The sequence below is a fragment of the Medicago sativa genome, chromosome 7, assembly GCF_051527215.1.
Source record: "Medicago sativa cultivar Bolivia chromosome 7, Bolivia_mono, whole genome shotgun sequence".
NCBI classification, from domain to species: domain Eukaryota; kingdom Viridiplantae; phylum Streptophyta; class Magnoliopsida; order Fabales; family Fabaceae; genus Medicago; species Medicago sativa.
This window is the reverse complement of record NC_140755.1, coordinates 80,988,218-81,011,814: the sequence shown is the minus strand read 5'-3', so window position 1 is coordinate 81,011,814 and position 23,597 is coordinate 80,988,218. Positions and strand designations below refer to the sequence as shown.

General features: G+C 34.2%; 2 protein-coding genes across 8 annotated transcripts; both read right to left on the bottom strand.

Annotated features, from left to right (window-relative positions):
* Positions 1-975: 975 nt before the first annotated feature.
* Positions 976-15,231, bottom strand: LIG6 (DNA LIGASE 6). 6 transcript variants are annotated; one of them, XM_085726913.1, is made up of 20 exons: positions 13,848-15,231; positions 12,834-13,817; positions 12,572-12,689; positions 12,357-12,438; positions 11,668-11,770; positions 11,482-11,578; positions 11,235-11,337; positions 9,983-10,111; positions 8,798-8,845; positions 7,470-7,567; positions 7,215-7,280; positions 6,006-6,165; positions 5,800-5,907; positions 4,818-4,867; positions 4,297-4,331; positions 4,119-4,180; positions 3,861-4,022; positions 3,673-3,761; positions 2,786-2,885; positions 976-1,496 (listed from the first exon to the last, which is right to left on the bottom strand). In XM_085726913.1, exons 1-20 carry the CDS (start codon positions 15,142-15,144, stop codon positions 1,188-1,190), a joined length of 4,200 nt encoding a protein of 1,399 aa, XP_085583039.1. In that variant the 5' UTR covers positions 15,145-15,231; the 3' UTR covers positions 976-1,187. The 6 variants fall into 6 exon arrangements, 3 of the variants coding, with proteins under 3 accessions (XP_085583039.1, XP_085583038.1, XP_085583041.1); XM_085726912.1 differs by having other exon boundaries at positions 12,834-15,231; XR_015019229.1 differs by lacking the exon at positions 4,818-4,867 and having other exon boundaries at positions 12,834-15,231.
* A 1,308-nt stretch (positions 15,232-16,539) lies between these two features.
* On the bottom strand, positions 16,540-22,270 carry LOC146909109 (uncharacterized). 2 transcript variants are annotated; one of them, XM_085724637.1, is made up of 8 exons: positions 21,943-22,270; positions 20,881-20,946; positions 18,274-18,512; positions 17,734-17,847; positions 17,504-17,584; positions 17,273-17,368; positions 17,082-17,141; positions 16,540-17,002 (listed from the first exon to the last, which is right to left on the bottom strand). In XM_085724637.1, exons 1-8 carry the CDS (start codon positions 22,106-22,108, stop codon positions 16,931-16,933), a joined length of 894 nt encoding a protein of 297 aa, XP_085580763.1. In that variant the 5' UTR covers positions 22,109-22,270; the 3' UTR covers positions 16,540-16,930. The 2 variants fall into 2 exon arrangements, with proteins under 2 accessions (XP_085580763.1, XP_085580764.1); XM_085724638.1 differs by having other exon boundaries at positions 17,504-17,587; positions 21,943-22,259.
* Between the last annotated feature and the right edge of the window lie 1,327 nt (positions 22,271-23,597).

Below are 23,597 nucleotides of genomic sequence, written 5' to 3'. Positions count from 1 at the left end.
ATTCAATTAGGTCTAAATCAAAAACTATAGTCAGTAGTCATTCAATCTTACTAATTCATGATATATAGTGTGAATATATATAATAAAGTATTAACAACAATTGAATTGAATAAAAAAATAAAGATTCATATTCCTTAATTCTAGTCAAATCTGAATGGAACTTATTTGGATAATTTGAATTCAATATAGCTAGCCAATCACCCTTCCTTAGTTTGGTTTAATTTAGCAACTCACTTTTCATCACCGATCAATTTTTGCATCAACATTTTTTTTATTAGTGTGATCTTTTGATATGTAATCTGCGCTATGTGATTTAAAATATGTGATTACTCTCACCAAGATGGATGACCCAAATACCAACTCAATCTAATATGTTGATGGGCACTTTTTTTTTTTTTTTTTCCTTCATCAAAGTTATCATTTTATTTCAATTACTGTAATTTCCTTGATTAATGAAGTCAAAAAATATCTCTGTCTTGGTATTGTAGGAGCTTACATCCTTAATTTGACACACTTTAGCACTCACAACATAAACTCAATTGCGATAATAATAAACACAAATAACTAGAACAAGAAAAACTATTAAATGTAATATATTAGTACATTAATTTGGATATTAAAAAGCTTTTGAATAAGCACAATATTTTGCATACACACTTTTTTATTTCATATTGAATGATGAAGAACAATAGGGTATTGAAGATCTTAAATTTGTTTACATTATTTTTAGTATGATATTGTTAGATGAGGATGAAGGAATAACATTTTCTTTTTGGTGTTAACCCTTAGTTCCTAGGAAAATGAACCATGATAATTCGAAGTTCAGTCGAGATGTAAATAGTCCGACCAATAATTATTCCATCAGGAATCGAACTCGGGTTTCGTGAATAATATTAATACCATATTTGGGATGTATGTTTGCAAGACAATAGATGGCAACAATACTCAAACGGCTAAAAGAGAGGCAAATTACTGTTTTGTTAATAATATGATATCATGCATGCAGTCAATAGAATGTTATATTAGCTTCCTACTATCATTTTTTTATAAAGCTATCTCTCTACGAAGCTTACAAGCCAAAAAAGATGTTAAATACATTGAAACATACACAAAGACAAAACATTGAAACATCTTAATAAACTGCCTAGGAATAATTTACATTCGGAACCTCATACATAAACCAACAGTCAACCTTCAGTTGGGACATCCATTTTCCGAGTCTGGGAATGAAACATTTCAACTATATCAGCAGCAGTGCTACATTCGTCTGGGTTTCTGTCTGACACTCTGCAAATAAATCTTGGAAATCTGATAGAGATGCCTCGAGAAGGATGAACCAAACCAATGGCAGCATGGTGAACTGGGGATACTGTAAAGTCTGCACCTCTTATTTCCCAAACAAGTTGTGGACAAAACCACATGTCTGGTGTCTCTCCTGTTTGATAATATGGCGGCTTTTTTGACAACAATTTGTCCTCAGAAAAGAATTCTTTCATCTGCATCACAATATCAATCTTCATGTCAATGATGATAAAAGAATGTTTCCACCAAGTTAAAAGCTTAAAAAAGAAGTAACAGCCTTGTGCATCTTCAGTTAACAATCATTGTGCGGTGTCTTGAAAACTCTAGTTAAAAACTGACGAGGGGTCAGTTTAGCCTTGTGCTATTACTACAACAGGATAAAGTTAAAAAATCATGATATCAATAAAAACTAGCTTCTCACTAAAAGCTTTCTTTTGCTTTGATCATACTTTCTCAGCCCTGGCCCCCTGTTTCTTTCTCCTACCTACGCCCAAGTTCATGCTAAACGCAGCTAGTAGGCTGAATCAAATATATATAGTGAAAAGTAAATGACCATCATATGTCAAAATTTTGTTTAATATCAAATCCTACGCAAATTTATACAAACTTTCACTCGCTCCAAACTGCAAAAAAATATTCTCTACAAAAAAATAATTACAAATATGAAAAACATAATTTCCGCAAGGATGTCCCAGAGAGCGTGGTAGACCAGGGAGGTAACCAAAATACTCCCTCCGTCCCAATTTATAAGCAAAAAACACAAATTCACACTTATTAAGAAAACAAAAACATAGTAGTTTGAGGTATAATTTTTTTGTGTTATTCTTGGAATAAGTTTAATGGAAAGATGTAAAAACAATTCTTATTGGTTAATGATTATGGAGAGAATAAAAATGAGAACAAATTGAATGCAATTTACATTTAATGTTACTTTGGAAAAGATGATTTTTTTGAAATAACATAAAAATTGGTCTTTTTTGCTTATATTTTGGGACAAAGAAAATGTGATTTTTTTGCTTATAATTTGGGACAGAGGGAGTATGTGATTATTCTGCTATTTGATTTTAAATATTCTGATTATGTAACAACAAAGGTTGTCTCCCCTGCCATAAAAAATTACTCTGGTCTTCAAGGTCCAAATTGTTCATTTAAGTTTCCTCGTGTCCTATCTTCCCGAACATGAATGACCAATATAATGGCTAATGTAATGACTACTAACTTGTAAAAGTCAACATTAAAGAAGTAAAATATCATCTATAACGATCCATGCAAGCATAAGTAACATTGATATGGCATATTAACGACTTTAAGTGAAAGGACTGTGAAATAAAAAACTATAATATTATCCTTCAACTTTCTAGACGAAATGTCTAGGGTACTTCAGAGTTAGCTGGCACAGCCCATAGGATTCTGCATCTTCTACTATGAATGCATGATTAGCATGCCCAGAATATTTAAAAGGATATGACAAAACTACTTGTACCTCTATGTAAAATGAGTCTGTGAACCCAGACATTACTCGGCATACACTTTGATACTCCTCGGTTTCAGGATTGAAACATGCCATGAGAAATGGACTATACCTGCGAAGTAAAAGATTCAGACCAACAACAGTGCAGTAACTCACTCACTTATAAAAAAATCATCATAAACAAAAGGCATATAGTGCTCCCGTCATGACGGAATCTAGGGAAGCGTCGGAGTCAATGCATATCCGTGGTTGAGAACTCTTATCATACATTTTGTATGAGATTGATTCCAGAACTGGAACCCATGACCTTTAGTTACAACTAACAACATCAATCACAGTATCAAGCTCCCTACTTAAAACAAAATATCACGAGGCCATGAAAAATGCAGGGTCCTTTCCTTTTCTATTTGATGTGTTAACAAAGTTCTAAAGTATTACATGAAGTTCTAAAGTTTGTGTTCATCAAATGAAATTATAAATGGAGTTATAAAAAGGAGCTTCACACCATTCAAACCATACTCTCAATACACCAAATATATGCTCACCATGAAATACAATTTAACAATAAACTAATTAATTTGGTAGTTCTTAGTTATTAGCCTAGCCCCCCCCCCCCCCCCCCCCCCCCCCCCCCTCTTTCGGTAACTAATATCTGACAAAATTCTTAATCCCTCTACCATCGGTGCCTTTGAATGCCATGGAGCTGCTCAAAATACAAAACCATTGTTGGGTCTCCATTTAACAATTTAGGCATTTAGAGAGCTGGTAATTGATAGAACTTATGCAGAAATGCGAGAGAAAATGATTTAATTTTTTTTTTTTCCAGTTTTATTGCATTATCTCAAAAGATTTCAGCAGACATAAAAAAAAAAAAAAAAAAAAAAGAGATGATAAACTACCATCCAGCTTTCCTTCCATTTCCATGCCAAGCACCAATTGGTACTAAATCAAGAGTATCATTTAATCCTTCCACATAATCTCGCTTGACCTATAAAATGATGCCATGGGACATTAGACAGGTTCAATATCCCTTTCTCTGTGTGTATCTTGTACAAAGCAACTAAAGTACTGTAACACAAATAATAACCTTTAACCATTTGTCAGAACGCTTCGATGGAGAATACCCAGCATCAATATCCAACGTTTTCACCATAATTCCTTCACATGAAGAGTGTAGTGCATCTTCAAGGAAAGCATTTATTCTAGTTAACGTGGCTTCACACGTTAAGCAAGCATCATCTGCTTCGATCTACAATTGAAGTGTTCATTTGTACATAAGCGCATTAAGTGAGGTCCACTCAAGAAAGAAAAAAAAGAAAATAACAGAAGTAAACTTAACACTCACAGATGTTTCTTTTGCATATTCAAAATACCGAGGTCGTTCATCATAGAACAAATCCTTCAGATCTGTATGAATTTGAAGACATGAAAAAGCATTAACAGAAGTGTAATTATGAATTACAGTATATTTTGTCTTGCATGAAAATGCAGAAGATTCATAATCTAAATGACCAGATGCATACACTTTCGTCTTAGGCGGAGAGGGAAACCCAATAACCTGCAAACAGTACTTCAATGGATCAGCAAGACTGTATTTGAAACACAATATCAACTGCTTAAAACAAATAATCTAAATGTCTTACATATTATAAAAAATTCGCTTATATTCATCTACTTTCCTTTAATTTGAGATCCATAGCTTAATCATTATTGATCAACTGCAAAACTAATTAATAAGTAAAGAAAACGTAACATTTTTACCCTATCTGTTTTTCTAGATAACACAATATAACATTAATTACACCATCTTGCATACTATCCATCGATACACAAAAAATATGATGGATTAGAAGCTTATGAGGTGGATAGTTTAGCATATACTCCCCTTTGATCACTGATTCACTATATTATCCTGCCTTACACAGTACAGATAACCGAAAAAGGGCAGTCAACAAAAATTACTTGTGTATTGTCCATGAGAATTTCTACCAAGTTTGCAACTAATTCTAATAAAATTGGGTAAAATGAAGTTTTAGATAATTACTGTTCTCCATTTGCAAACATGATATCGAAGACAAAGATGCAAATGCCCACCTGCATGAACAATATAATAAAAACAAATCCTGAGAATTCAACTGAAAAAAGAGTCAAAGAAGAGAAGTACAAAGAATATTAGAAATCCCCCAGAACAGCAACAAAGGCTCACTAAATGTAGGAGAAAATGGTACACAATGATGTTTAAAAACACAGGTGCTACAGTGGAAAGACTCAATTGTCGTTGATGAAACCAAATTTAGCCAGCAGAATTTTGTCATTCAGTTGTCTAGTTTTATTATCTGAGTTGCCTCCAGATCTGTGCCTATAATTGAAATCTACTTCTTGAACAAAAAGATGACAGATTAGGAGGATTTGCCACCCGCTTTTCTCTATGTAATATTTTTTCACGTCTTAATAAATTTCTATTTTTATCTATAAAAGGATAGATCTTACCACCAACATTAGCAAGAAACATTTGATGGCCAAAAATCCTCGTGCATTTCAGAAAAAAAAAAATATCATTATGCTTGGTAAGTTTTAACTAAAGGCTCTAAAGTGCCAAGCACATGGGCGCTTGATATATATGAGAGAAAATTCCAAGTAAGCAGCTCACTATCACACATATTTCTGCACTGGATCAAGTTGAAGATATCCTTACCCAGTCTTTATCTAATCCACGTTTCTGTTCACGCAGAGACAAACACATGGCATTGACTACTTTTCAACCACCCTGACATTGGAGAGGGAATGACTACTAGTACATGGTCAATACTGTGTATCATAAGTAGCAGATTTCTAGGACACTCGAATACACCACTGAGTTAGCTAAGCAATGACTATTAGTCTGCTAGTGTGGTGGTTATTCTGTTAAGACAGCTAGTTAGATTTGAAATAACTAATGTGATTCAGAACATAATTGTTCTCTACATGATGGAATTCTTTTAAGCATGAATGCGTTTCTCTTTCTTTTATCCATGCAAGTTACTGACCTTTATGCTCTCTTTGGTGACTAAAGTATATTTGCCTCCTCTCCCACGTGAAGATAGCTCCTGGAAAGACATAATCCTACATCCATTTTTTCTATCGATGCCAACAACCTGAAAGGAACAAAAACCATAAAATTAGAATGGAATAACAGAAGATTAACTAGCAAGAGCAAATAAAAATTATTATATGGCAGAAAACAGCTGTGTACCTCGGCATCAATTATGAAAGTTGATGCAACAGGCTTGCAAGATTCCTTTATCATATCAACCAGATCAGGGAATCTCGAAGTTGATTCATCTCCATTTCTTGAAAAAACATGAACTGATCCATCAACTAATTTGTGAATTTGAGCTCGCTGACCATCATACCTGGAAATACATTTATCTTAGCTTAGCAAGTCATTTGAAAAAGAGGCACAATTCGTCCTTTCCCAACAGAGAGACAAGTAAAGCCAACGAATCTCAATATCCAATAAAATCACTAAATTGAAAAGTATCACCAGTAGAATACAAAGATCGGACATTTCAATTATATGCACGAAGATATGATTTCTCACAAGAAATTTGGAGTTGAAAGAGATTTCAAATGTTACAGTTTAAAATTTTGCATTTCTTACTGCTTCATTTGTGTACAATAATGCAAGTAGTCAATGTACAATGAGCATTACAGTTTTATCACACCCAAGTATTCAGTATATCATCAAATATGTAAAATTTAGCTTATGACATGGCCAGAAAAGAAATGTACGTGTTGATTTTAAGTGTAATAATGCATCATGAACTAGTTCACACTAGTGTGAATGACTCTAATACCAAACTAAGGGCTGAAGAACAAAACAACAATACAGCCAGATTAGAAATCAATTTTAATAAGTTACAAATAAGATTTGGAAATCAAAATTTGCATGACAGAATGTTAATGGTTCAGTTTTAAATTTGCAATCAATAATTATATAATGAGTTTGCCTTGCACTGCACTCCTACCTTTCAGCTCATCTTGAAAAGGTACATGACTTGGGTTCAGCTAATTTCAAGGAATTTTTTTAATTGGGATTGATTTATTTATTTTTATTCATCTCACTATATCTTATGATTTAAAAATCAGTCTAAAATGCTTTTAGCATGTGTTATAATAAAACTCTATAGAGAAATGCCTGAGGAGACGTACACTAAAATTTTACCAGATTCATCGTATTTAATGCTCTATTGATATACCACTCACTTTCAATTTTCAAGGCATGTAGAAGTAATAATGTAGGTCAAAACTTCATATCACCCAGTATTATTATATTACACATCCAAACAAGATTTTAAATAATTACTAGCTATACTGTGTCCATGATTGTGCAATTAGATCTCAAAGAAGACATGAAGATAATTAAGTTAAAGGAAAGTAAGTAATTAAAGATAAGACATACTTATATTCACATGTAAATGCTTTATTTTGAAATAGCTTCAATGCTTGGGGAATGCCATTGGTGATCCTACAAAGAAAAATAAAAAGGAAAATACATTACTATAGGATAAAGAATATGAACGGTATTACCAAAGTGAGTACTGTTGAGTTAAGAAAAGAAGGTTCTAGAAACTTTGAAATTAATCATAAAGCACTCAAGAGAGAGCCAATACATAAAATAGTAACAAACAGGGCATATATATGAAATAGTATATACTTTGCAAGCATAGGCTTGATTGGGATTCCTGGAACCATTGATAAACTTGAAACTGAAAACTCAATGCCTTTGTTCATGAGAGATGGGACTATGATATCCTGCATAAAAAGACAATGAAAATGTGAAACATCGTCAGAATACTGCATTATTGCTCATACAAGGCCAAAACTAGGTAGATTATCCTCAAGATGTCAGCATTTACACAAACAAATAAGACACGCAAAGAGTCTCGCATTTGATTATATAAGGCCTGAAAACATGCTTATAAGTGGTGGGCAATCCTCACCTTACACGCCGGTTTTGTGAGAAATGAGTTATGCCCAACCCAAATTCTAAGATCAAGAGAAATTAAGAACATTTTAACATGAACAAAATTATAGGACATTCACATTGCTAAGAGTCTCGGATGGTATTCCTATCTACAATCCATTGGGCAACCCGCTAACGGGTTATTCTGGTCACGCTCCAAATGTCCAATCCTAGGCATTAAGGGTGTGTTGAGAATCCGACATTAAATGTGATATGGCCTGAAAATTTGTTTAAAAGTGAGAACCATCCCTCACCTTATAAGTTGGTTTTGTAGGGTTGAGATTGGAAAACCCAAATTCTAGACACAGAGTTATAATAACAACATAGTAAATTATTTGGTCACATTTAACATTTGGTGTGGTGACGTAAACCTATATTATTTCCTCATTCCCACATTTAACAAAGATATTAAAAAACACACATACATGCACACAAACATTTAGCGCCAAGATATTCAAAAATGCACATGCATGCACACATAAACCTATAATATTTCCTCATTCCCACATTTAACAAAGATATTCAAAAATGTACATACACACACAAACATTTAGCGCCAAGCTATCTATCTTTTAATATATGGAAGTACAAAAAGTGTGAGCGACACACTCTCTAACACTCCCTCTCTTGTTGGGTGAAATTCATGTGAGCCGTCTCAACATTTTGCGGGACCCATTTTCAAAATAGTGGGACGTACATAAATTTTATCCAACAAGAGAGTGTTGAAAATAGTGTTACTAAACTATCACTCCTCATAGGAGTAATGTACAATAACTTAATGAGCACAATAATACAATAGTTTCAAGAGAAATTCTAGCAATACATTCTTTCAACACACCCGTAATAATTGACTGAAATTCATGTGGCTCTAACCAATGAGGGAGTGAATTCTACCAAAAAGAGTGGAAGCCATATAAATTTCGTCCGCTAATTAAGAGTGTGTCACTAACATTCCTCACAGTTCCAGTCATAAAACCTATATATGGATAAGACCAACTATTCAAATATTAAATACTTACCAAATTTGGCAGTATGTTATATGCTTCAACAACTTCAACAGAAAGGACCTGGAAAGGTGGGCAAAATCATTAGTAAAAGAAATAGATCTATTTCTTTTAGAGAATTTTTCACACACAAAACAAGTCCCGGAGAATTTTTTACGCACAAAACAAGTCCCATGAACCTTATGAGCATGTAAAAAATTATTAATGTCAATCCTATTAAGCATTGTAGCACAAATAAAACTGACAACTCTGCATGTAGCTTCATCTTTCCACGTAGAAGCTTTCAAAGCATATTTTGGAGAATGGGTACAAGTTCTTATATTGGCAAAAGATAAATGATAAACATTCAATGTTTGGACAAACATGAATGTTAGATAAATGAAAAGGAATCGAGAAAGCTAATAGTTGAACACAAATCTACAGATCACCGAATCATTGAAGTTGCACAGATATTTGGAAGCTACCATACAATTGCTTTTGCATTACCTAGAAGGTAGTTACAAAAAGAATAAGCTTTTCGGATTTCATACATATAGGCTTACCCTCTGAATTTGACAGGATTGTTTGTTAGATTTATAGGTTTTGGCAGGAGTGTAAAAGATAAAGAGCTCATGAATGTGAAATCTCTGATGCTACTAGGTGAGAGCATGTCACTTAAATTATTTGGGGGGTTGGGTCAGGAAAATTTGAGGCCTATTGCATTTACCTCTGAAATCACGTTTTCAATGGAATTACGTCATAATTTAGATCAAGTACAAGATTATACAGAATGGCTAGGATTGGCAAACTTTGCATAACTGGTGTGCTTTCTTGTTTGATTAGCTTGTATTATATTTTCCTTTCTCTGAGGAGAATTTAAAATCATTTGTTCCTGAACCCTTTTTTTGTAGTATCTGATAATACTTCCACTTTTGTTGAAAAGGAATAATTAAAGTGTCCCTTTCCTAGATATACAAACAGATTTAAAAGAATATAGTCATTCATACACCTTCCGCCATAGATTATCCAATGAGGTTATCCTATCCTATATTTCCTATTGTCCCACTAAACGAAAGCTCCTCTAGACCTCTACACATAAAATGCCATATGAAAAGTAACCATTATGCCAAAATAATATCAACCATTACAAAAATAGACAGAACAGTAAAATAACATAAATTGGCCATAGTAAAAAAAAAAAAAAATGATTCCAAAATAGACCTGAAGCGCTGCCTTCAATTTTTCTGCTGTTCCTTCTTGGCACACAGTTGGGAGAGAATTCATAACAGCAGCATGAGCCAATGCAGGCAAAACAGTTCTAAGCATTGCCCCAATCCTCAAGTTCCTGACCTACACAAGAAGCAAATTTGAGAAGAAAGGACACTTGTATGCAGAGATAAAATCTAGAAAAAAGGGTATTTCATAAATATAATCATCAACCATCATATGTGTAAACTCAGAATAGTAAATATGGAAATATGTTTTGAGAGAGAAGACCATCAATCTAGCCAGGTATGGTTATTGATGAACTAACTATACATAGTTCCAACATTTGAGAGAAAACAGAGAACAGAAAGTGTGTAATCTGTATTATGATTAACTGAATGTAAAACTGTTATATCAATGCTATATATCACAAGAGAGGAAAGTTGTTGACATCACCATATTAAAGCAAAATATTCAATATCGAGGAAAACTCAGAGTCAAAAACTTTGGCCTTTTCACATGAAGGACCTCAACGCTATGAAATGATTAACTAAAGAAAGAGGATTCGCTCACTATCATTTTTCCCTCTCTGCTGGATTAATCTTCAAAGGCAAACATAAACATATTTTCCAAGATTAATATATTATTTTATTCAATGAAAATGTCTGGGATTATTATACACAAATGATATATACATTATACAATGAAGCGAGTAAAACCATAACAAGAGAAAAACCAATGTTGAAATAAAAGTGCAAAACTATTAAGGAAATTCATGTAAATCAAGTAGGTTAAGACCCTAGAATCAAGAGTGATAACTTCGGGATAAACTCTAGGGGATTGATTGAGGAATGATAGATTGAAGAATAAATTAACACATAGAATGCATTCCTAATAGGATGAGAATAAGCTATGGTGTGCTTCATTCGGGGACTCTCTCATTCTCTGCTGGTCCGAATACACCCTTCTTTCTCTCATATTTGTGAACACCACCAAATATGTGAAGTCCGAAAAGTTGCATAAAACATGACATTCTCATTTTTCCAATATCAGATAGACATAAATCCAAAATTCTTAGACCTAGCAATACCTCTTCTTTCCCGCAGACAATCAGTTTACATATATCTATAAATTTGACTAAAATACAAAACAAATACCTATATTAAATTTATAGCCCTTAGTGAGATTTATGGCACGCTATACCTAGAAATGGAATAAACTCCCCTCCATCTAAACTACTTTGCACTCAAAAACAGGGGTTATTTACCAAGGTTCGAACAAGAAACTTCATCTCCTTTTCACGGCAGGAACGCATGAGATGAACAATGATGCCTTTCTTTCGTAATGTGCTTCCATTGCCTGTTTGTACACTGATGAGCACTACATAAGAACATGTAGAACAATACTTAAAGATTAATTAAAAAGAAAAAAAATGAAAGAACTAACATTGAAGGAAAAGCAATAAAAGCATAAGATAAACAAATTTTCCAATTGGACCCTTTACTTTATAATACCTTATCTTTCGTAGTGCAGAGTAAATATCCTTAATTAGAAGCGGTGTAGGTGGTGCGAGCAATCTCTGTGTTTGACGACACTCTTGAGCAACATCACCTTTAAAATCCCAAATTATTTCAATCATTCAAAATCTTCAACTGATATAGGTTTAGTTAAAAAGCCAAAAACTATAAAAATCATCCAACCAAGGTCGCCAAGTTTATTATACATCTCCCTTATTTTCAATCGGTTTGTCCCGCATGCCTCTTCGAGTGCTGTAGTGACTAAACTTCCACCAATATTTAGTTCCTGCATTAAAGGCATTTCACACGGATCTTTATTTGTGCATAATAACCCTCATTGCCACATAGAAGCAAAAGAAACATAAATGATTAACAACCAGAAATAGTTTTGTACTTTTCCATATAAAAACTGCAATATAATGACCACTGAATTGGCTTCTGGATTACAGAGGCTGTTTTTTTTAATCAGTATGCCCATGTGTTATTTACCATCAAATAAATAAATAATAACTATAGTTTTGAAACCAAGGTTACACTCCTTACTGCCATGATCTAAAGAAAAGGAGGATCAAAACAAAAAGGAAATAAACATTCAAAAGCCAAGGGATGAAAATTGGTGGGTTTTGATCCAAAGAAACAACAATAATGAAGGGCTAAAATACAATATATGAGAGTGTGTTTTTAAGGAACTCAGGTTCAACACTTTCAAGTGAAGAGAGCTTTTAAATCTTGACACCAAACACAAAAAACCACAGGGACAGTATAAACTATAAAGGTTGTATTCTACAAATACTGAGTTAAAGTTTCAAACTCATGGCTAAATATGGTGAAAGTAAAAGCTTCCAAAATATCAAGACTGGAAATAAACCTACCACATTTTCATGATCTGCAGCAATTTTGTTTGTACATAGATAAACAGCAGGAAGCACGTCTTCTGGAGACAAGACCAACAAACTGTGTAATAGAAACATTGCACATACGTAATGTTTCTCAATCAGCCAAATACTGGTAAAACTGTTTCATTATTCCGAAAAGAAAAAGAAAGGGGAAATGGATAATACAAAGAGCATGATCAGTATGAAAAGACCTTCTGAACATGTTGCATAGTATGGAAGTAGCTTTTATCTTTCCTTTCTCATCCTCAAGCAGGCTGAAGGTTCGTGCAAGATGTAAATATGGCGCAGGTTGTCCATCTTTCCAACACGCTGCGCATTTATGCCAGTTGTATACACATTTTACAAAACAGACCTTGACTAAAAAGTGCGAATATAAAGTGCAAATTACTTCTAAACAGAGTAAATTTAGTGGTAGGGGGAGGAGGGATAAAATAAAATAAAATCAACACAAACCATGTTCTTTGGGGTTGTATTTATCAGATGGTAGTGATACATGAGTTGCATCTACATTATCTTTTAACACTCTATGCATAGAAATATCAGGTATAACTTTCAACTCTTTTGACACATACTTCTTCTGTAAAGGTCTGTCAACTTCGCATTCCCCTTGAACTGATATTTCCCTTTCACCGAGATTGCAAGAATTAGAGTAATATATATCCAATGCCTTATTGATGTCTCCTTTTGCCTCCTCAATTATAGTAATTGCTTGCTTTTTCAATGACTCGTCCCCATTTATTATTTGCATAAACTGATCAATCTCTTGCTTATACAAGTTTCCAGCATCAGTTGGCACCGATTCTTCAACTTCGGGGCTTTCACCGGGCTTCGATCCAAATTGATCAGATTGAGTATCACCAGGCATCACAGGCATTGCTTTGCCAAAGAATTTTGTTATTGTTGCCTGCTTTGAACCACTTGGTTCTGATTTTGCTTTGACTTTTACTTTCTTGTTTGACTTGCTTTCACTACCCTTCTTTCTTTTGGAAGGGGAAATCTGATTTGATAGTGCTTTCCTTAGGTTAGTCAATTTAGAGTCTTGACTTCGAAAAAGGTCCAATTTTTTTGATGTGCTGTTTGTAATGTTGAGGTTTGATTTTAAAAACGGACTGGCATCATTTGATGAGCAAGACTTGAGGTTTGATTTTGGAAGCGGACTGGCATCATTCGATGAGCAAGACCTGGGTGTTGGAACTGAAATTTGACTGGAATTTACTTGCTCATGAAATTCAGTTTCACGTTCAAAGAAATTAGAAACAGCTTCAACGACATTGCTCCCAGAGATGCTGATCAGATCTAACATCTGGCTTCGGGTGACCCACGTGGGCAAACAACAACTCAATTCCTGAACAACTTTCTCTTTTTCCTCGTCATTTAGCAATGTAGGATCTTCTACGCAAGTTTCGCCCATACAAGATGACAGACTCACAGCAACATCTGGATTAATACTTTTATCCCCTCCCACACCAGACGGCTTCACTTCTTTCTCGACGCTCTGCTCTGGTTCCGTATCATCACCAACATCATTCACGACCTCAAAACCCGATTTACCGGAGTCACACCGCTTAAAACCCTTTAAAAACTCATGCTTGTTGGCCGTCTCATCAACCAGCCCAGCAAAATACTTCCTCATTTTGTCAACATGTTTACTATCACTCTTCTCAACATCTAACCCCACAGTCGGAACAACCTTCTTTGGTTTCAAAAACCTCACATACTCCCTAAGCTCTTCGTAATTTGAATGCTCACTATACGGCACAAGATGAATCTTACACGAATCCTTCTCCCTAACCTTAAACTTATCACGCTTCACTTCATAAGTCCATCCAGTCGGCACAAAACCCACAACCTTCGAGTACCCTCTCTCAACCATAATCTCCTTCATCTTAACAAAATTCGGTCTAAAATACGGCCAAGTCTCCCCCAACACATTCCACCCAACAACATGCACATTACTCTCCAACCTATCCTCAGTAAACTCACCACTTTCACCATACCCAAGAGCCCTCAAAACCTCCATCTTCTTACCATCCACACACACTTTCTTCCCAGACCTCCGCGCAATCTCAAACAAAATCTTCTCCTTACCAACAACATAAGTAGCAACAAGAAACAAAACATCCTCACCATCACATTCCTTTACAACATCAACGATATAATCAACCGATTCATTTTGAGTCGGAAAAACAAATTTGGGATGACAATAAGTCGTATCTAAAAATACAACATCCGCACCAATAAATTCACTAAGATTCAAATCCAACAACATTTCACGATTAAACCTAAAATCACCAGTATGAACATACCTAGGGGATTCAGTTTCATTCACTTTAAAAAGAAACTGAACAGCGCCGGGGCAGTGATTGGCGTCGATTAGGGTTACGATGGAGCCGTCGATGATGACGGGTTGGTTGAGAGGGAGAGGGTGGACGAAAGGAGATGGGATGTGTAGGATTTGTTTGAGGAGGTGAGAGGTGATTGGGGAACAGAAGATGATGCCGTGGGACCAGGAGGAGGAGAGGGGGGAGTAGTGATCGGAGTGGAAGTGGGAGAGGAAGTAAGTGAAGGAAGAGGGGGTGGTGTGGCGGAAGGAGTCGATGAGGAAGCGGGTGTTAGGGATGAGTTTGGAGTGGGGAATAGTGGTGGTTGGGAGTGGTGGGAGGGGGAGGGTGGGTGGTGGAAGATTGAGGGATTGAAGTGCGGTGAGGTATAATTGGGTGGAGTTTAACGATTCTAGGGTTTGGGATTTGGATTTCGGAGCCATGGAATTGGAAATGGAAAAAGAATAGGGTTTTTTCAGTTTTCTCCCCCTTTGAACGAGGTGGTTAATCTATGGCGCCAAACACAAAGTCTTCTTCCTTTTGCCACGGGAGTGCTTCCTTTGAACGAGGTGGAGTACTTTTTTTTAACTGTTTGTTTAGCGGTGAAAGTTGCACACATTAATTAAATTAAATTAAATATACAAAGGTCAAAAATTATGGATTCAAATATACGTCAAATAATCTTACAATCGTTTGATTTAGCAATATATGCATAGAGTATAAAGTATATGTGAGTTGAGTCTCATAAGCTCATCAAAGTAAGAACAGACTTTAAGGTTCAACGAACGTTAACAAAGATACTTACAAATCATTTATCAAAGAGGTCATCACACTAATATCTGCAGTTGAATTCACGTACTTAAAATATAAGTCAACTTCTTACCAATTGAGTAAACCTTCGTTGACACTCCCTTTCATGATTTCTTATTCACTGATTTTTTTTTTCTCACTATTTAATCAAAGCATGGGCAAGTACTTAGAAAGTATTTAATGTTATAAGCAAAAGTGTCTATTTTGTTTTTTCCATAATCATATTTGAGGCCCGTCAAACATTAAATGTGAGTTCTTCTCTCGACCTAAATTCAAGAATTGATATGCCACGTTGTGGAAGTATGACTTCTTCGCTAGACCAAACTCATGATGCGTTAAAGCTTTAATCTACATGAGTATTATACGAGTATTTGCATGCGTTAAAGCTTTAATCTACATGAGTATTATACTAGTATTTATTTATTTTTAATGTTGATTAAAGTGATGAGTGAGTATTTTTATGTCAACTATCTTACCATTATCATCTCCAAGTATAATTAGGTCAACCTACTTCAACATTGTATTAAAAATATAATAGTGTTTGCTTGTTGTTAAGTTAATTTATGGAATTCAAATTCCATAAATTAACTGAATGCATGATTAGGATGGAGTTATTGGTAGGTGAAAATGCATTCTACTGATGGCCATAAGAATACATCCTGTTCTTCTGTGGTTGATGGATTATGGCATCAGATATTTTATTTTATTTTTCAAAAAAAAAAGATAAAACATAAGAATGTGGGGGATCTATTTAGTACATTTTTTTGAAGATGCTATGTCAAAAAAATTAAGATGTTCAATTTGAGAAATTAGATAAGTTGTAAAAATAAGAAATGGATGTTGTGTAACGGTAAACCAATATAGCCAAATACTAAAATTGTGGGGTTTGGATATGCTAAATTGTGGAGTATGGAGATGCTAACTTCAAGTCAAAATTGTCAAATAACAAAATCATCAAATACAGCAACAAGATATGATTATATAGATAAGAGGAAGTGATCTTAGTGTAATAGAACTGACCACCAGGGTTGAAGATGAAGTGCTTACGATTAGAATTAGACTAGAATATGTCAAGTTAGTTATACAAGTGATAAAATTCAACATCTCATCTCCATAACACAGCAAAATTTAACCTCAGTATATCATATTAATAATCTTTTACAAGACAATTTAAATGAAGTTACACTAATATATTCTGAGAAAAAAGCAGGAAATTGTAGGAAGGTGAGGGCAGTTGCAAACGATCCCAATCCAAATGGAAAGGAAAAGCAGAAAATTGTTTAAGAGAAGGGGAAGGGAGTTCAAAGAAGACTATATGTGGAGCATAAATTAAACTGCACACATATTGCTCACGAAGGCAAATGGTAGTGGCTGGAAAATTTGCTCGACAGAATGTTGAATACAATCGTATTTCAGTTCTCATTTTTTGTGGCTTCTCTTGGATGACCCTTTCCCTGACCGCTGTTTCCTTGAGTTTGCATTATAATTTTTCTGCCATTGAAGATTTGTATCAAATTTAACAGTAACAACTTAATCATTGTTCGATAATTGAAATGCTAGCTTTCTTTACCTTCTTTCCCGATCTCTTCTTATGCAGCTTCGGTCCGTTGTCATTCTTCTTTGTATTGTCCTAAAAGGTTTAAAAGAAAATTAGTTTTCCAAGCATATTTAATAATACATACATGAGTTTCTTTAATTTGATAAGTCTCGAATATTTGTTCGAGTTGCAGTTGAATGTAATCAAATTGTTAAAGAACCAACCTCAGTATCTTCGGTTTGGATCTCTGCAACCTCTTCGTTCTTTTTAAACCTTTTCTTATACGGCTTTGGTCCTTTGCCATTCTTCTTTGTATTATCCTAAAAATTTATCAAAGAAAAATTAGTTTTCCAAGCATATTCAATAATAAATTAGTTTTTTCAGTTTGACAAGTCTCTAATATATTCATTTAGCCGAGTTGTAGTAGAATGTAATCAAACTGTTGAAGAACCAACCTCAGTATCTTCAGTTTGCATCTCTGCGGCCTCTTTGTTCTTCTTAAATCTCTTCTTAAATGGCTTTGATCCTTTGCCATTCTTCTTTGTATTATCCAAATATTTATAAAAGAAAAATTAGTTTTCTAAGCATATTCAACAATAATAAATTAGTTTCTTCAATTTGATAAGTCCAATATTTCATTTGGCCAAGTTGCAGTAGAATGCAATCAAACTGGTGAAGAACCAACCTCAGCATCTTCGGCTTCATTGTCTGAGACCTCTTGGTCCTCTATTTCACCATCACTGTTGAGCATGGTCTTCAGTCTACCTTTCTCATGTAGTTTTTCAGATCGAGCATGTCTCTACAGTTATAACAAAGTCATCATTAGATCTACATCAATGACAAGTAAAAGTTGATACTGCATCAGATGCAAAAGTTTGACGGGAATATTGATTCAAGCTATATCTTTTGCTAAAAGGGGATTTTCATTCTCCACAAACAGGGATTAGAACAGCTTGAAGCATGCTACTACCATGCCAGCCAGAGTACCTAAATAGTTGAAAGCTCCAAGAGTGCGTAAATAGTCAAACATGTAATGCTTGCATTTACATAGAACTTCCCATTCAAACCAGGTACTGAATATCCAAAAAATGAATAAGAAAAATGCAATAATTGATTTTTGGGGAAGAATATTTAAGAGATTATGGCTTTCTTCTCAAACTATAGTTGCACTAATAGTAAAGATTGATGCATAAGCATTGAGAAACCATAGGAAAAAGTGTAGTACCTTTGATTGAAGATGATTCCGCAAAGTGTCCTCAGTCAAACATATAACCCGAGGACATAACCTGCACTTAAATACTGATTTGATTTGTAAGACAAGAGAGGATGGTATATCTGAAGGTAGGGGTTTCTTTTCAGCCATAACATTAGACTTTTCATAGTTACGTTCGCTAGGAAACTCTTTATTAGTAATCATTTCTCTTACATTTATAGTTCCAGCATCATCTTCACTAGATAGCAGACCTAGAGTAATATCAATGATAAAACAATCATGAAAAAGGATAATTTTCCAGAGAATAAAGCAATGCAGTTCACATAAAAAGCTGGTAAAAGTAAAACGGATGCAATTACCACATAAATAGGCAACATCTTATTGATGTAAGTACTTTAGCAGACACAAAAGCAAAATGACAAATGAATTATTGTATGAAAACAAGTAACACGTTGATGGATTCGATTTGGATTGTGCTAATTGGCATGTCAGATCTCAAAAGTGTGTGGCTATTATTTTGAGACATGGCTGCCTGAGAGACCGAGGTGACACAAACATCCTATGTGTAGGAAACATTTGTGATCGTCAGCTGACCAAATCCTGTTTAATACCATACAAAATCTAAAATGTAGTTCCTTGAATTTATAAAATATTCAGCTACGAAATCTATTGAGCCATGCAGTGTTGTCAATCGCGAATAGCGGAAAATAGCGGATTGTTAAAATTCCGCCCACACAATAGGGGCTATAATGCCGCCATATCCTCTATTTAACAACATTTTGAACTAAATAGCGTATCGTGGAACAATAGTGGTTTGTCTAAATTCCGCTACGCCATAGCAGTATAACACCGCTATAGCCGCTATTTAACAACACTGGAGCCATGTAAAGAGCTATCAATATGAACAAATAACTCGATCCTATTGTAACTCAATTCCTCCCTTTGCCTTCTATGATTTTGAAGGTGTCTTGTCCAATTTTTGCATCTTTTTGTCAACGACTGAAATGTACCTTATGACTATCCTCTTCCACTAAAACATAGTAATTACTCAAACCACTTAATTTTCTATTAAAAAATAAATAAAAAAACTTGTGTGCCTAAAGCCCTATTATCAATGTGCCTAAAGAATGGAATGAGATGTCTCACTTGTCCCACTCTCTTTCTCAACCATGTCTTAAATTAGCACCCATAAAACTGTTGTAATTTAATACAGAGTATGCACCAAAATGTAGAGTCTAAGTTATTTAATAAAAAAAAATCTAGGGTTAATTGAGTAAATGGTCCCTATAAATATCTAGAATTTTGTTTAGTCCTTACAAGGAAAAAATCGTACTTTTTAGTCCTCGTAAAATTTTCCATTACCATTTTTAGTCCCTGCAAAATTTTCCATCAACATTTTGGGTCCCTAAAAATGTTATGCTAAAAAGTGTGTTTTTCTGTAGGGACTAAAAGCGAAATTTTCGATAGGGTTAAATATGTTTTTGGTCCCTATAAAATTGGGACCTTCTAAGTTTAGTCCTTACTTAATTTTAATAGGTTTTTTAGTCCTCATAAAAAATTTCAGCACTCACTATTAGTCCCTACTCAATTCAAATTTGTTTAATTATGCTTAAAATCTTAAGTTTTTGAACATTCTTTTTGCAGACATGTTCAGAACATTACTAAAAATTCCTCCGTAAAAAATTATCGCAAAATTTGATTTCTATGTTCAGATTTTTGTTACTTTTATCTTGAACTTTTGTCGTTTTAAAAAATTCATATTTAATTCATTTCATATTAAAAAATTCTAGATTTTAGTCAATAGACATTTCATAGTGTTTTAAACTTGTCTAAAAAAAATCACTCAAAAATTCAAGAGTGTAAGTATAATTTAACAAACTTTGTTTTAGTAGGGACTAGAACTATAAGTAAATTTTTTTTGTAGGGACTAAAAAAACTATTAAATTTAAGTAAGGACTAAACTTAGAAGAACCCAATTTTATAGGGACCAAAAACATATTTAACCCTTTTGGATATTTATAGGAACCATTTACTTAATTAACCCTAAAATCATGCCCTTCTGCCTAAATTGCACTCTTCTATCCATGTTCCACCAATGTTCATGTCAAAATCAACATCATGTATAACCCTAACCCTCCAGGTCCCCACAATCTCCTTCTACCATGACTTGCTATGTCACACCATTATCCATGAAAGTGTGACTTCTATGCTCCACAAAAATGGAAGTGAATGAGCAGATAAGAGAGAAGGGGTTGATCAACAAGCATAGAGCAAGGGTTGTGTACAGTTTTAACTTCTTTAGAACTGAGGTTGGCAAAAAAATTGAGAGAGCCGCATTTAGATATGCTCCTTGTGTGTGTCCTGAAAAGGCTGATTCGGTTTTCAACCTAGAAAGGGTCAGGGTCCAGCTCAGCCATCTGAGATATAACCTGACTTTTGAGGTTAATCAAAGTTATCATCTCATCTATGGGGGGCTAGAATAGGAAACTTAATCACATACAGGGGGACAAACGTTCTCTAACATTGCTGATGGAATACAAATAAAAAATATCATCAAGAAAATTCAAAACTTGAGCTGAAGGATAATAACTAGAAGCAGACATTACAAAGAAATCCTACCTGCAGAGTTTGCATCAATAGAGTTTGCATCAATGTCATTGGCAGGACTGTCCTCACTTTTATATCCTGCATAGCCAAAATAAAATGTTAAAAATGTGAATAATTGACCAACAATAACAAACAGCATCACAACAAAAACTCATTCCGATTGCATTACAAAATAGCAAACAAAACATCTCAAGCCCCTTTACAAAATATCAGCCAGATGATACCATACAACAAGTGATTATGAAAACGATAGTCAACGAGCTTCAGTCACTATACTTACAAAAGCTAGGAATAAAACCCACTTTGGATTTGGAATTGGATAAACTTCTTTACATAAAACAAAATATTCAAAGAATATTACAATATGGGTTATTTATTCATTCAATATCTTTACATATGTAAGTTGAATGTAAAGTTATTTTACACATGCATCCAATGATGTATAATTGCCATTTCAATTAATGAATACAACAACTCATGTTTAGATGCATGTGTAAAATATTTGTACACCAACTGCGTATACTAATTAAATAAATTCTAAGTTGAAATTAGCTTCTCCATTTCAATTTTTACAAAACACTCTCAATTTTGCCTTCTCAGTGAACACCTAAAAGCTTATATATACTCTTTCATAAATTAAAAAAACCATAAACTTATTTTAATTAAGAAGCTAGAAGCTAATCCAAATTACAAACTAGGCCAAAATGTGGAGAACATCTACAACTAGCAGTCTATTTCCTACTTAGATTGCCTTATTTGAGCTTATATACTGACATAAGCACTTATGAGATTATTTGGGAGAATTTACGAAAACAGCTTATGACATGCTCATAAGTTGTTTTCAGCTTATTTCCGTAAGCACTCCACTATAGCTTATGAAAACAGCTTATAGATTACAAAATAGCTTATTTACTTCATCTTTTGCGACAAAATAGCTTATAGCAAGCGCTTATGATAAAAGCTGCAAAATAAGTTGTTTATCGAAACAATGCCTTAATGCAACTCAGAAGCAACTTAGAGTTAATAAAACATTATACATTCTTTTTCAAGAGAGAAAAATGCGAATGAACGAACCAGAAGATGCAGAGCTAGCTTCATCATCACTATCATTATTATCATCATTGTCGTCGCTTCCTTGTGCAACTTCATGATTATCGTAATCTTCGTCAGAGGATGAAGAAGAATTACCAGAACCATCTCTATCACCGTGATCAATCTTAAAGAATCTCCTTTTTATCATTTTTTTTCCTCTCGAACGAAAACCGTTACAACAGAGAAGAAGAAGAAGAAGAAGAAGAAGAAGTTGGCAACGACGGCGGGGAGAGAATGAAGCGGCAGAGAGTAAAACGGGCGAAAGTATTGAAACCAAGAGTTGGAGACGGATAGCGGGTTTATAATCTTGGGCCTCAAATAAGCCCATGTATATGATCTTACTCTTTTTGACTTGAGAGTTAATTTTCCACCCAGCGGTAGTTAACTACCGACGGATGATATTCAGCGGTAATTAACCGCCGTTGGACACTTTTTACAGTGGTATAATCACTTTTTAAGTCAGTTTTAGCTGACTTAAAAAATAATTGAACCATCCATCGGTAGTTAACTATCGGGTAAGTTTTTTAGCAATTTCAAAAGTGGAAAAGTAACTATCTTTTGACTTTTTGTCGCTCCTATTACCACATTTTTTAAAGATTTAAATATGTTTTTGATTTCTATAAAATTGAAACCTTTTAAATTTGGTTCATGTTAGAATGTAATTAGAGTTTTAGTCCTTTGGATTTTAGCTATTTGCAAGAATAGTTATTGTTGTCACAAAAAAAGTTATTGTTGTCAAGTTAAGAGTGTGTTGAGGAGCATGATATTGTTGTCAAGTTAAGAGTGTGTTGATGAGGATGATAGAATGTTGATGATATTCTAAAGTAATAATTGTTTTAATTGATGTGATATTCTTGCGGTAAGTGAGTCAGCGATTATATTAGCTTATCGTATTTTATTCAATTAATTAAAGGATATGTATTGTCAATATAAAATAGTTTTGTATTGTGTTTGGATTGAGGGTTTAGGAGGAGAAGGGAGGGAGGGCTCACTTTTATTTTTTAAAAGTGTTTTTATAATGTCGTTAAGGATGTTTGTAAATTTGGATGGGAGAGAAAGGAGGGTTTTGGGTGGAGGTGAAAAGAGGAAAAAATAGAGAAATCTTCTACATTTTAGAGAGTATTTTTGTAGAGAATAATAAATAAATGCTTATTCCCACGAAAAAAAATGCTTATGATTATATATTTGTAATTTTAGAATATTATAACATAGATTAAATTCAAAGAATTCATACAAACCTTCAAAAACCCTTCACATTCCTCCTCCCCTAATACAATTTTGGGTAAATATAGACTTTGGTCCCTTAACTTATTTTTGCGTTTCATTTTGGTCCCTTAACTTTAAACTGTCTCAATTTGGTCCCTTAAGTATCTCTCCGTTTACCAAAGTGGTCCCTTCCGTTAGTTTTCCGTTATGTTTAATAAAAAAAGTTAAATGTGGTACACGTGTCATTTTGTCATTTGTTGAGAACTTTTTTTTTTTGTTATTTTCTTCGTCTTCTCCATACAATCCTTCATCTTCTTTCTTCGATCTGGCTCAGATTCGGTTGAAGCCTAAGGTGCGGATTCTTCTTCCTTCATGAGACCGGTTTTGTTGTTGTCGAATTCCGTCCTACTCCTTCTTTCTGAACGTGAACC

What these genes read in the sequence shown, in the direction of transcription:
- LIG6 (XM_085726912.1), bottom strand. Translation starts at nt 15,144, where the DNA reads ATGGCTCCGAAATCCAAATCCCAAACCCTAGAATCGTTAAACTCCACC. An exon ending in CTATGCAACATGTTCAGAAG is followed by an intron (nt 12,439 to 12,571) that starts GTCTTTTCATAC and finishes TCTATTACACAG; the next exon opens with TTTGTTGGTCTTGTCTCCAG. An exon ending in AATGGAAGGAAAGCTGGATG is followed by an intron (nt 2,886 to 3,672) that starts GTAGTTTATCAT and finishes TTTACTTCGCAG; the next exon opens with GTATAGTCCATTTCTCATGG.
- LOC146909109 (XM_085724638.1), bottom strand. Translation starts at nt 22,108, where the DNA reads ATGATAAAAAGGAGATTCTTTAAGATTGATCACGGTGATAGAGATGGT. An exon ending in AGCTAGCTCTGCATCTTCTG is followed by an intron (nt 20,947 to 21,942) that starts GTTCGTTCATTC and finishes TTGGCTATGCAG; the next exon opens with GATATAAAAGTGAGGACAGT. An exon ending in TCCAAACCGAAGATACTGAG is followed by an intron (nt 17,142 to 17,272) that starts GTTGGTTCTTTA and finishes TAAACCTTTTAG; the next exon opens with GACAATACAAAGAAGAATGA.